The sequence below is a fragment of the Pipra filicauda genome, unplaced genomic scaffold (genome assembly GCF_003945595.2).
Source record: "Pipra filicauda isolate LSUMZ 115617 unplaced genomic scaffold, ASM394559v2 scaffold321_size1097455_pilon, whole genome shotgun sequence".
Lineage (NCBI taxonomy): Eukaryota > Metazoa > Chordata > Aves > Passeriformes > Pipridae > Pipra > Pipra filicauda.
The window spans coordinates 262554-276049 of record NW_024104445.1 but is presented as its reverse complement, the minus strand read 5'-3'; the positions used below and the strand labels follow the sequence as shown (position 1 = coordinate 276049).

General features: G+C 50.4%; 1 protein-coding gene across 1 annotated transcript in view; it reads right to left on the bottom strand.

The window, feature by feature from the left end:
- Positions 1-13268, bottom strand: part of EHMT1 (euchromatic histone lysine methyltransferase 1) — a 73893-nt gene extending 60625 nt beyond the window's left edge. Inside the window, 2 exon segments of the mRNA XM_027740961.2 lie at positions 520-1076; positions 13181-13268. Coding sequence (XP_027596762.2) covers positions 520-1076; positions 13181-13226 — 603 coding nt within the window. The 5' untranslated portion in view covers positions 13227-13268.
- Positions 13269-13496: the final 228 nt, after the last annotated feature.

Sequence of the window (13496 nt, the reverse complement as noted above, 5' to 3'; positions counted from 1 at the left end):
GAAAACATCATCTGGCTTAGCCCATAATGATTCCTACAGCAATGCAATCAAGCTGCCTAACAGATCAGCCTCTTGACAGCCTCCAAGCTTAGGAGAAGCCTCAAGTTTACATGCTATGCTTAATTTCCTTTGGGTCGACCTTAGAAGAAATCTAATTTGTTTCACAGGCAGCTCTGGATGTCAGCAGACAACAAGCAACAGAGCCATGAGGGAGAGGCCATTTAGTGTCCCACATAGATCTGTTGGAGAAGGCAATCGATCAATTATATATTTAGAAACACATTGGGGACGGGAGCTGATGGTGGCAATGTGACTATATTTTGGTCTCTCTGTCTGTCTGTGGGAAGAGAACAATAAAAATAAATATATTAATAATATATATATTTTTAAAAAAAAATGAAAAAATAAATCCATTCAGTGGGCCACCTCTGAATTACACATTCCCATGCAGGCAGGATTCCCTCACACACCCAGGGAAAGCCAAGAGCAACCCGAGGCAGTGCTGGGCAGATACATTACCAGGCTGGGGGTGGGTTTAGGCATTGTCTTCCGTGCTCTGTGGACCTTGACTTCAGCATTAGCAGCAGGGCCTTTTTTAGCATCCATGTCCTTACTGCCCTCCCCGAGCTTGCTTGGCATCGTGGCTTGGAGCTGGGAAAAGGGGCCCACAGTCCTGCCCTTGCCTGCTCCTCCAGGCAGGGTTTTTGCAGCATGGCCGGTGAGGGAAGCAAAGGTGCTGGTAGTCCTTAGGGGCTGCTCCTGTGCCATCTGCTTGGTCAGGATATACCCATTGCTCCCTGTGACAGAAGTCTGTGTGAAGTCATTTGCTTTCAGGTGGTTTTGCTTCCCAGTCTCTCCGTCCCGCTCCGAAATGCCGTTCTCTGCTATCCTATTTAATTTAGTCCCAGAGTCCTGCTGGCTCACTTTCGTGTTGTCCTGAGTGTTTTTGGCTGGGTTTGGGTGCCCTCCAGCCTCGCTGTGCTCACAGGAACCGTTGGTTTCACCGTCTACTGCCATTTTTGGTTCCCCCACTTGCTTCTCCGTAGCGCTTTCATCTGCAGCCATGGCATTAAACCCTGGAGGAAGAGGGAGGAGAGGGAGGGAGAGAGGAGAAAAGGGTCACAAGTGGTATCAAAGCTCCAAAGGGAAGATACAGCTACTTACAGTGGCTAACGAGGAGCAACCCTCTCCTCCAGAAACTGCTCGACACGTATCACAGAACCACAGAATCGGTAAGGCAGGAAAAGACCTCCAGGATCATCCAACCTCACACCAAACATCACCACGTCAACTAAACCACAGTCCTCTTATGCTGCTCACTCACCCACCCACCCAGCTCACCTGGATGCCCACGGGGTGACATTTGGGGTGGGTGGCTCAGGTGACAGCAGTGCACTCATCCTCACTGGCCTCAGCTGCAGACGTGGCCATTTATTCCCAACCATGGCAAACATTCCCTTTGCCTTTCCCCGTCACTCCATTTACTGGACTGTGTGCCAACACCTCTCCTGGCAAACAAAACGCTGCCCAGTCTTGCACCTGGATCTCTGGCAAAGCCCTTCCCAAGGCCAGGCTGACCCAGGAGAGCTGTGCTGGGAGGGCTGTGTTTGTGGCACAGACATGGTAGAGCTGTATGGGTGAGTTTTTGTGGCACTGACACAGCTCAGCAGCCAAACCTACATCTTCTGCTACAGGAGACATCACAAGGAACAACTCCCTGGCAATCCCAGCTCTCCCTGGGATGTTGTCTACTGGAGTCTGGCTCTTTACCTGGGACAAAGCAGGACAGAATTCATGGTGTCATTTCAGAGGTAACAGCCAGAGCACACACATGGGTGAAGCATGTTAAATGCAATTCTAGGCTAAAATAATTATATGATTCAAATGCAGCGAGATTTTTGCAGCCTAAGAGTTAACACACAGCTAAAACATCAATACCCATGTGAAACCTTTCCAAACATTTCCCTGCTCCCCCATCAGTGAATTTTTCCCATCAGAGATTTCAGACCCAAGCTGAAAAAAATCTGAGTATGAATTCCATGTACTTGCAGGGGAGTTTGTGACATGACCAACCAGCAGCTCCCCAGGAAACCAGGAGTGGTAACAATTCACTGGCATGATCAGTAAAACGATTCCATCAACCTGCTGTTAGGGATTCCTTGGCTTGCTTTCCTTCCAGAGGCCAGAATTATGAGGAGCAACACAAGAACCAGGGAGAGCTGTGTCTGAGTGGGCTGTCAGGGCAGGGGGGACTGAGTCACAACCAGCTCCCATCAAAGCAGTTCTCACCTACAGTATCAGAAGAGCCTGGAGTCACACTGGAGGACAACTCTGCAAGCCAGACCAGCTCCCTGGGTATCAGCATCTCATTTCCCACTGCTCTTGAAGCCCAAACACTCAAGGAAAACAACATTATGAATCACAGAACCATTAAGGTTGGAAAAGACTTCCAAGATAATCGAGTCCAACCTTTGACCAGCCCCCACCCAGAGCACTGAGTGCCACGTCCTTGGACACCTCCAGGGCTGGGGACTCCACCACCTCCCTGGGCAGCCCCTGCCAAGGCCTGACCACTCTTTCAGCAAAGAAATTCCTCCTGATGTCCAACCTGGCCCTCCCTGGCACAGCTGGAGGCCGTTCCCTCTCCTCCTGTCCCTTGTTCCCTGGCAGCAGAGCCCGACCCCCCCCGGCTCCCCCCTCCTGTCAGGGAGTTGCAGAGCCAGAAGGTCCCCCCTGAGCCTCCTTTTCTCCAGGTTGAGCCCCCCCAGCTGCTCCTCATATGACTTACAAATGCCTCTTCTGACCTGGCACAAACCCCATGCCAGCAGTGACTGAGGGCTCTCCAAGCAGGAGACACCAAAACACCCGGTTTGGTAATGGGAAACCAGGAGTTGCTGCCCCAGCCCTCACCTCCACCTGCTGCCTCTCACACCACCCAGACCCTTCTGAGGACAAAAAGAGGCACAAGGGGTTGGTTTTGGCAGGAACAACTCTGGGAGAAGATAAAGTGCTACTTCATTCACCACTTTATTTAACTCTTTGAAAAGCTTTGGGCAGAGGGAGCCACAACTGTGCCCTTATTCTTTCAACCCTTGCTTCTCTTTCTGCATTTGGTGCCTTTAAAAGACCATGTTGTGGCCATTTAAGCAACTATTGCAGCAAAGTCAGTGCCAGGGGAAAAAAAAAAACAACAAAACAACAAAAAATGAGCTCCCTAACCACAGCTGGAGGTCAAATTTAGGCACCTGGCTGAATGAAGCCTTCAATATTTGTTGATTTAAATACTGTGCTCTCCCACCAGAGCAGTCAAATAACTTCAGTGGCTGACTATTAGATAAACTGAATAAGCAGAGGGCAAGAATTGCTCTACCTGCCACAAAGGCAACCAAAACAAGGTAAATTGGAGCACTGCCCTGGGGAAAGAAAGCATCACAGAATTTATCAAAAATCCATGGAGCTAAAATTAAAATCCCACATACAGTTTCCTACACACACACACTCTTATTTAGTGTGTAAAATGTGGTCTGATTTGACTGTGGAAGTGGCATCAATCCCCTATAAACAGGCACCAGCCTTCCAAATCCCTATGACCAGAGATTTGACAAAGCAAAGATATGGAATTTCACATTCCCTGAAGTTGCACAGAACTGGAGAATTTGAGGGCAGCTGTCATGGGTGTGGTTTGGATTTAACAGGGTTTGGCACCCGCTCTCCCTGTCATTGTTCAGGGCAAAGCCAGATCCTACAGCCCAGCTCCAGCCCTGGACACCAGCACTGCCACCACTGCCTGGAGGGGATTGTCCTGCTCTGCTCTGACCTGGGGCAGCCTCACCTGGAATGTTGGGGCAGTTTGGGGGGACACAATGGAAGGAAGAGCTGAAGCCATTAGAGAGTGTCCAAAGGAGGCAACGAGGATGGGGAAGGGCCTTGATTTGAAGCCGTGTGAGGACACTGAGGGCACTTGGGGTGTTCAACTGGAGAAGAGGAGACTGAGGGCAGAGCTCAGGGCAGTTCCAGCTCCCTGGGGAGGGGCAGAGGAGGGGCAGGGACTGAGCTCTGCTCTGGGGGGGACCAGGGACAGCACCCAGGGAATGGTCTGGAGCTGTGCCAGGGCAGGCTCAGGTTGGATCTCAGCAAAAGGTTCTTCCCCCAGAGGGTGGTTGGGCACTGCCCAGGCTCCCCAGGGCAGTGGGCACAGCCCCAAGGCTGCCAGAGCTCCAGGAGGGTTTGGATGATCCTCTGGGGCACATGGGGTGACCCTTGGGGATGAGCCTGTGCAGGGCCAGGAATTGGAGGGGATCCTTGTGGGTCCCCTCCAACTCAGCACAGTCTGGGATTCTGTGACAAGTGGGATGCAGCAAGAGGTGCCAGGATTTGGTGCCTAAAGGACACACATCCACAAGAGAAAAGCTGTTATTGGAACTGCCATCAACACTCCTTGGCTGGAAGAGTCAGCAGAGGCCAAGGACTGAATGGGAACAGAGACCACATCCCCCTCCAGCCTCCACCAAGTCTGAGACACCACTGGCAGAACCCTCCCTTTGTCTGGGGAAAGAGCACCTCCATTCTCCCACAGCACTAAAACAAACCCATGGCTAGGTTGGAATAGCATTGTTTCCCAGAAACCAGGCTCCTGCAAGAAGCAGCACAGCCTCCTCATCCCAGGGCCTGACCTGAGCACTGAATTAAAGAGCTCCCCGTGAAGAACCAGGTCATGCCAGGAGCTGCATCGCTTAATACGATGGGATAACTCTGGTTTTCCCAGCCAAAACACCTGGTCTGGTACCAGGAAAACAGGAGTTGCCATCCCAGGCTAAGGTACTGCCCCAGTGCCTCTCACTGGGAGCTCCATGTGCTGCATCCTCGGGTGACAGGACACGTCTGTGGGTGTGAGCATGTCCAGCAAGGCTCGGGTACAGCAAGTGCACAGGTACAAGCACTGCTGAATAGGCACAATTCCATATTTACACCCTTGCTGGACTCTGGCTCACAGACAGCAATGGGAACAGGAACCAGAGCCAGCAGGAACCTCACAAGAAGAATACTGAATACAACAGCCCTAAGAAGCTCTTCAGCAGCACCAGACACCTAAAGAAACACTTTTTCCTGATGTGACCTTTTAATCTCCCCTTTTTCATTCTCAAAGAAAAAGTTTCAACTGAAAACCTGCTAAAATCTTCATTTCAAACACACCTCGTGGCTGTGAGTTCTCTTGAAAATGCTGTTCAGCAGCTTCTTTGTCCTTGTGCAAGTGAATTATAAAACTAAAGCTGGTATTTCTCTAAAACTTTACAGCTTGACAGCATTCATCCGTTCTAAGTAGGCCAAAACAAGGTTTTCTCCACATTCAGTTTTCTCTCCAACTCGCTCACTGCTCTTTAATCTACAACCATCCTTCCCTTAATCAAAAAGAAATGAAAGTAGAAGGTTCTAGCCCATGTCCCTGAAGTGTAAACTCCTTTACTAGAACCACTCCAGTTTTTTCAGAGCTCTTTATGCATCCCCTACGCCATTTGCTGCAGGAAAAGCTTCTCCCATGGACCTCAACCCTGCCTGGATCCCCATCCAAGCATTTGGGATTAGTTAAAATCCAGGAACATGTAGAAAGGGTAACATGCCCAGAGATTTATTTTCTGTTCTGGTGCCCATTCTCTGATGTCTGAAGTTGCCACCAAGTTGACACAAACTTCTGTAAAAACATATCCTTTAGTAACACATCTTAGTAACAGAGGGGATTTCAGACTCAGGAAGTTGGGCAGATCCATTATCCCTGTGAGTCCACGTGGCAAGGAATAATCAGTAATACATTTTAATCCCTTCTCTGAATTCACAACTCCCTGAGAGCACTGCAGAGAGCTCCCAGCCCTCCCCAGGCTCAAGCAGAAGGGTCAGGCTTAAGTTTTCTTCTCCATGTCACAGTCATTCAAAATTGAATTAAAATTCCCATGCAGAGAACAGAATCTGATTAAAATAGGGGAGAAGATAAGACAGGGTGAGACCACCCCACCTGATTTTAGGTGGCTAAAAGGCATCTCAGCCCCCAGGGTGTCCCTAAAGCCACCACTGCAGCCAAAGGAGAGAAGCCAACAGTTCAAAAGCAGCACAGGCTGACTTTAGACATCTTTGGATAAACCAATCCCTGCCTGAGCTGTGTCTAACCTGCCTGCTACCATGTCTAAGCAGAAATGAGCTGGACTACTTCAGAATTAGAATGATAACCTCAAAAATCCCCCCTAAATTAGGCAAGATTAATCCCAGCTCTGCTCTCCCAGCCCAGACACCGGTTCCCCTCCGCTGTCTTTGCTTGGATTTCCAGGCCTCCCAGCAGAGCCAGACCTGGCTCCAGCCCTGCCCTGGAGCTTGCCAGAGCTTGGTCCAGCCTGCCAAAGCCTGTCCTTGGGCAGAGCCTGTCTAACAGATGTGCTACTGTCCCCACAGCCATCCCAGCCACAGCCAAAGGGGCCGAATCGCCTCTGCGGGGACCCGAGGGGACAAACACCCACCAGAGCTTCCCATCTGCAGGAGGCCAGGTATCAACTCAAAACTCTCTATTACTTTGACAATGCTCTGGAAAAAAAAAATGAAGACTTAAAAAGATTTTTAAAATTCAGATTTTGCTGCTCAGCGAGACAAAATAGGAAAAACACACAAGTTTTAGGAGCCCTCACACTCCAGGCCAAACTGCAATTCCCACTTGGTCTGAGGGGAAAAAAGGATGAAAAAGAAAAAGAAAGAAAGGGAAAAAATCATCTTACAAGTGAATGATCTGGAAGTTTTACTAAACATCTTGCTGCTGAGACTGGTAGAGGCAAGACACCCCATTGCCCATGGATTTTCCATGCATTTCCAGAGCCCCCAGCACAGGGCCCAAGGCAGAGCCACGAGGCTTCAGCTGCTGCAAGAGAAACATCTAAGCTAAGACAGAGATTAAATGAACTCAGCTTAAAGGAACTAAGCAAAGACAGAGCTTAAAGGGAAAGGCCAGGCTTTGGAAGTGCAGCACAAGAACTGCACACTATTATATTTATATACACACATTTCACAGATGTTTTACCTTAAGCACTTTATCACAGATCATCTTTAAAACACCACAGATACCACAGTCTTTTATTCAATACCCAACTGTCCTGCTGGATAAACTTCTAAAAGTGAGAAATGCACCTGTTTGTAACCCCTGTGTTACAGCAGTTCCCTCCCCTCTTCCTGCCCAAAGTCATAAAAAAGAAAACTGCAAAGCAGAGAGAACCTGCCTCCAGAGGGATGAAGAGGTGGGGGCTGAAACCACACAGACAAGAGAGAAGTGGTGGCTGAGGCTCTGTATCCACTGGAAAGGAAAGCACCCCCTCCATCACTGGAGGTTGGAGGGGCCCTGAGCAACCTGACCCAGTGAGGTCCCTGGGAGGGTGGGGAGGCCCTGGCACAGGTTGCCCAGAGAAGCTGTGGCTGCCCCTGGATCCGTGGAAGTGTCCAAGGCCAGGTTGGACGGGGCTTGGAGCAACCCTGGGACAGTGGAAGGTGTCCCTGCCCATGGCAGGGGTGGAACTGAATGAGCTTTAATATCCCTTTCAACCCAAACCAGTCTGGGATTCTGTGATGCTACGACTGAAGCCAAGAAGTGAAACATTTTGAAGCCAAGAAATGCAGAGGAATACATTTTCAGGCAAAGTTCCTCCCAGGGATGAGGTACTGATGGTTTCTTCTTTCCCAACCCTTTTAAATTCCTGAAGATGGGTGATGTCCATCCAAGAGCCTGCCCTGTATTTCCAAACCACAGGTGTCACTTCTCCCAGGGCCCTGGAGCACTGTCACCCTGCAGTGGGGTCACACCAAGAGTCAAAACAGGAAGAGAAAAGTAAAAAAAAAAAGAAAAAGGAAGAACCAGCTGCTTCTGTGAGTGCTCAATATTGGGATTACACAGGCTGGGTTAACGGGATTTGGCACCTGGCTGCTGGGGACTCACAGAATCACAGACTAGTTGGAAGGGACCTCTGGAGAGCATCCAGTCCAACCCCCTGCCCAGGCAGGGTCACCTGGAGCAGGTGACACAGGAACACATCCAGGTGGGTTTGGGATGTCTCCAGAGAGGGAGACTCCATGACCTCCTTGGGCAGCTCTTCCAGGGCTCTGCCACCCTCCATGGAAAGAAGTTCTTCCTCATGTCCAGGTAAAACTTCTTGTGTTTTAGTTTGTGGCCATTGCTCCTCGTCCTGTCACTGGACACTGCTGAAGGGTCTGGCACCGTCCTCTGGGCACCTCTTGGAGATACTTGATAGACTCACAGACTGGTTTGGGTTGGAAGGGACCTTAAAGATCATCTCATTCCAACCCCCTGCTATGGGCAGGGACACCTTCCACTGTCCCAGGTTGCTCCAAGCCCTGTCCAACCTGGCCTTGGACACTCCCAGGGATGGGGCAGCCACAGCTTCTCTGGGCAACCTGTGCCAGGGTCTATTTATTATTTTCCAGTGCATATTTATATGGATTGATGAGATCTCCTCTCAGTCTTCTCCTCTCCACACTAACCAGGCCCAGCTCCCTCAGTTTATCCTCCTCAGAGAGATGCTCCAGACCCCTCATCATCTCTGTGGCCTCTGTTGGGCCCTCTCCAATAGCTCCTTGTCTTTCTTGAACTGTGGAGACCAGAACTGGACACAACACTCCAGATGGGGCTTCACTAGGGCCAAGCAGAGGGGCAGGATCACCTCCCTCAACCTGCAGGCCCCACACTTTCCAATGTCCCCAGGACTGCCCCTCCTGGTCCCAAGGACACACTTTTAACATTAACAGTTCAACAGTTAAACTGGCTCAACAACTTAATGACTTAGAACATGTTAACAAGCTCCATGAAATTCATCCCTCCCTTTGCCACGGGATCAGGGCTGTGGTGTCACAGCTGTGCCACAGGGATGCTCCTGCTCTGTCAGGCTCCAATTGCATTTCCTCTCTCTGCCACGGGCACATCCCTCCTGGAGCCAGGGTCCCAAACTCAGGGAGTGCCTGGGAGCACAGCTGGATGAACATCTGAAATACCTGAAGCATCCCTTTGCTCTGCCTGCTCTCCTGCTGTCAGTCCCAGCAGGGGATCCCAGTGCCAAGCACATGGAGGGGAGGAGATCACTCCTGCCCTCCTTTAAAGCTGCCATCCCAGCACTGGGAATGCAGAGGCTGCAGCTGCTTAGTGGAAGCAGCACTTCCAGCACTCACAGGCAGCTTCCTACCTGCAATAAGAGGGAGAAAAACTAAAAAAAAGGGGAGGAAAAAGGCTTCTCTGGGAATTTAAACCCCTGACACTCTCTCAAAGCAGTCTGGAGTTTATCTGAGAGCAGTGACTGTGCAGGTCTCACCCAGCACTGTTGCAGAGCAGCTGCCTCAAGTGAAGGCTCAGAAATGCTGGGGCTAATTGAGAACTTCATTCCCAACTCCCATTCCTGCTTTTGGGCCACTGCTTTAGTGGAACTTTCCATCCCTGGGGTTGGGGAATCAGGAAAGGAGGGATTTGCCTCAAAAGGTCAAGGGAGACACAGCACAGAGTTCAGAGTGATGTACATGAGGAGAACTGAAATCACTTGAAACTCTTGCAAAGAAACCACTTTTTAATAGTTTCACTCTGAGTCAGGCTAAAGACAATATGGCCTAATAAAAGCTTTTTTCCACTCATCTTCCATCTCCCTGCCCCCTTCCTTGCCCTGTCAAAGGGAAAGATGGACCTAAACTCACATCCACATGTAAAACTGAACTGGAACATTTCCCATGGACAACAAAACAGCCTCATGCACAGCTTTTTTCTATCTGTGTTGAGCAATTTTACACACAAAGGGACTCCGAGCCCAGTGAGTGACTTCCACTGGGCTTTGCACAGGGTGGGACTCACCCCCAGGCCCAGAAATGGAAGTGCTGGAACACCCAAAGAGTTGTTCCTACAGATAGATTTACATTTAGAGTTCATTTCTCTTTATCAGGACAAAGGCAGAAGAGGACAGCCCAGCTGGGAAGCACAGAGCATTTCTGCAACACCTCCTGCTTGAGGAACAGGGAATAAAACACCACCACTGCCCACCCAAGGGCCCCCACCCCAGGCTGCTCCCTGAGAGCACCCACCCAGCCCTGTCCCAAGCACCAACAACTCCTCAACTCCTCCCCAGCTCCTGAGCTGTCCCAAGTGACAGGCTGGCAGGCTGAGGATCACCAAGAAAGGGGAGCACTGCCTCAAACCAGCAGATTGATCAGGGCCAGGTTGGACAGGGCTTGGAGCAACCTGGGCTAGTGGAAGGTGTCCCTCCCCATGGCAGGGAGGTGGAAGAACTGGATGGTCTTTAAGATCCTTTCCAACACAAGCTGATCAGAGGGATGGAGCACCTCTCCTGTGAGGAAAGGCTGAGGGAATTGGGTTTGCTCAGCCTGGAGAAAAGGTGGTTTTGGGGTGACCTAATTGAGGTCTTCCAGTGCCTGAAGGGAACCCACAAGATGGAGAGAGACTTTGGACAAGGCCTGGAATGACAGGACAAGAGGGAATGGCTTCCCACTGCCAGAGGGCAGGGTTAGGTGGTATATTGGGAAGAAATTCTTCCCTGTGAGGGTGGGGAGGCCCTGGCACAGGTTGCCCAGAGAAGCTGTGGCTGCCCCATCCCTGGAAGTGTCCAAGGCCAGGTTGGACAGGGCTTGGAGCAACCTGGGCTAGTGGGAGGTGTCCCTGCCCATGGCAGGGATGGAACAGGATGAACTTTAAGGTCCCTCATAACCCAAACCAGTCTATGATTCTGGGATTACAAACTGGGGCAGCTCAGCCCTGCAACAGGATCCTCATGGAGATCTCCAACATGATGATGTTCCTCAGTGCTGGAGCCAGACAGTGGTCACAGGCACTGCTGCAGGGGTGCTGATGGGCCTGGCCTGGGGGACAGACCCCCAAATCTCAGTCAAGGCTTCAAGTCACCTGAATTTCCTGTCTCATCTTGGACACAGGGGAAGCACAAGTTTGTAGGTAGAGGTGTAACTGGTAAAAGGCCATTCAGGAAGGCAGCAATGGAGCTACCACAGTTCCAATGGGGAGCTGGCCCTGCCCTCAGCATCAGCACCCTTCTGAGCCCAGGGAGAGTGAAAAGAGAGAAAAACACAGCAATTCACACTAAGCCTTTAGCCCAACAGCACCTTTAGTCAGCCTTTGGATCTGCAAGTTCAAGCCTCTGGAAGTTTTAGATCCCGGGTTCAATATTGACAAGTTACCTGCCAAGGGGATTTTCCCAAAGGGAACACAATCCACAGCAGGTTCAGCTGTGTGCTGAAGGTCTTGGCTCCCATCAAACACACCATCAGTTTGCTGCAGCAACTCAGCCTAAACCACTCCATGGCACTGATGAAGGTATTAAACAGCACTGGTCACATCCTCCTTGCTAAAGGAAAATTACTTTTAAGTTTGTTAAAACAAATTTAAAGAGAGAAAGTTGAGACTTCAGGGTGCTTTTCCAGTCGACACACCCCAGTTCCATACATTGCTGCCTGTCCTTGAGCCAGGAAATTGGGCTCAAAGAAACAATTTCATGGCATCTCACGAGTGTGTTGGAATGATTTCACGTTCACGCCACAGTCAGAAATGCAAACTCTCTGCCAACACTAAACACTGTTATTAAGAGGCTTTGGGGACGTTAATTAATGTTGTGTTGATGACGATCCTCCAACAATCCCAGCTGGGGAAGGAAGGGCAGTGAGGGACAGTGGGCACAGCACAGTGACCACACACCCCATTGTCTGTGTGCTTGGGAAGGGGAGGATACAGCTGAACATTCCAGAAGAATGGACACTATGCAGATCACATTTTAGGACTCTTCTTCTTACAGAACCGGACAATGAGCTGGAGTGGTTGGAATTTGAGCACCTTGTGAAGCCTGGAGACTGTTCCTGCACAGGGAGGGTTCTCAGCTCCCTCCTGACACGCAGCATTTGCTCTAAGTCACAACCAGTCAAGACATCCAAGGCACAGAAATGTCTCTTCCCACCCTCTTTCTGGATTTTTTTACCTCCACCTTGACACTTACCTTAAGATCAACCAAGAGCTGAACAAACAAGATTTATAGTCCTGAGCCAAGCAAGGCAAGGGATCAAATTGAGAGGCTCCCTCAGAGCAACACGACCTCCCACTGACACCTCAGATTTCAGCCCTGCTCTGCCCAGACCTGAGGTCCCTACCCCACCAGCTCTGGCAGCAGGACTCATGTGCTCCCAGTTAACATCCAAGCACCTGACACAGCATTCAGTATTTTGCCTGTTCTGAGCTTTACTCTCTAACTGGAGCAGCTTGACAAAACATTATGCTGGACAGAGGAGAAAGAAAAAGCAACGCTGTACTCACACACAACTGAATTAAGTCCAAAATTTTGTTTCTAGATAAGATTTTGATGGGGCCAGTTCAGTGCTTTCCTAATGCTCTGTTATGGAAAGGAGAACAAAAACACACCAAATCCCTGCAGAGCTAAGAGAAGTAACTAGTCAAGGAATAATAAAGACAGGAGGGAGTTGGAGGAAAGATAAAGAGTGGTGGGTTTTTTTCCCCTAATCCTACTGACACATTTATTAAGCCCTTAGCTTTGCGTGCATGTAACTCACAGATTTTGTAACTTTTATGTTACTTTTATGTAACTTTCCCGCAGGAAAGGCTTTGTCAAGTGAACGCGTGCTGCATCCTGCACAGTCAAAGCAGCAGAGCCCACACAGGAGCCTGGAAGTGTCTCCCGACACCCCGAGGTGTGGGGTGTCCAACCCCACCAGCCATCCTGCAGAACATCAGGGCCTGCTCTGCAGCAAGAGAGGAACCCCCAGGAAAACAGAGAGTGAACTTTCCTAGAGGGAGGAAAAGGCCATCGTGGGGAGGGATCAGAGTTCAGCTAAAACCAGTCAGGCAGAGGAAGCTCAAAGCGACTCCTTCGGCCTCACAGCCACACCAGAGCAGAAGCGAAAATGAGATCCCATTCTGCAGGGGAGTGGTGGGGGATGGACTGAAAAGCAAATCTGCCTCTTCTGGGGAAGAGTTCTGCTGAGAACAGTCCCACGAGAAGGGAGCCACTGTTTGTGGGAGCACAGCTGAGGCGCTGGGGGGACAGAACACATCTCCAAGCCCCCGGTTTTGTTCCCATCACGTGCTGACCTCACAAGCAAGGTCTGGCCCTCACCCAAGGCAGGTGCTCACCTTCCTCTTTGTTGTTGGTGATGTCTTTCAGCAGCTCAGTCTTCATGCAGGCGTCTTTCCTTGGCTCTCCCTTACTCAGCAATGCTCGCTAAGGAGGGGGAGACAAAACAGAAACATCAGGGTTTAGCTCCATGGTCATCCACACACATTGCATTGCATTGAAAAGAAGAGACAATCATGGACACTTCCTGTTTACATCACGGGCAAACCTCCCTCTGCAAAATAAGGCCGCCAGGAAGCTGCCACCAAGGCACAGGTCACAGATAAAACACGGCAGGGCTGGCCCCGGCTGACAGCCCGAGGAGCTGAGACACTC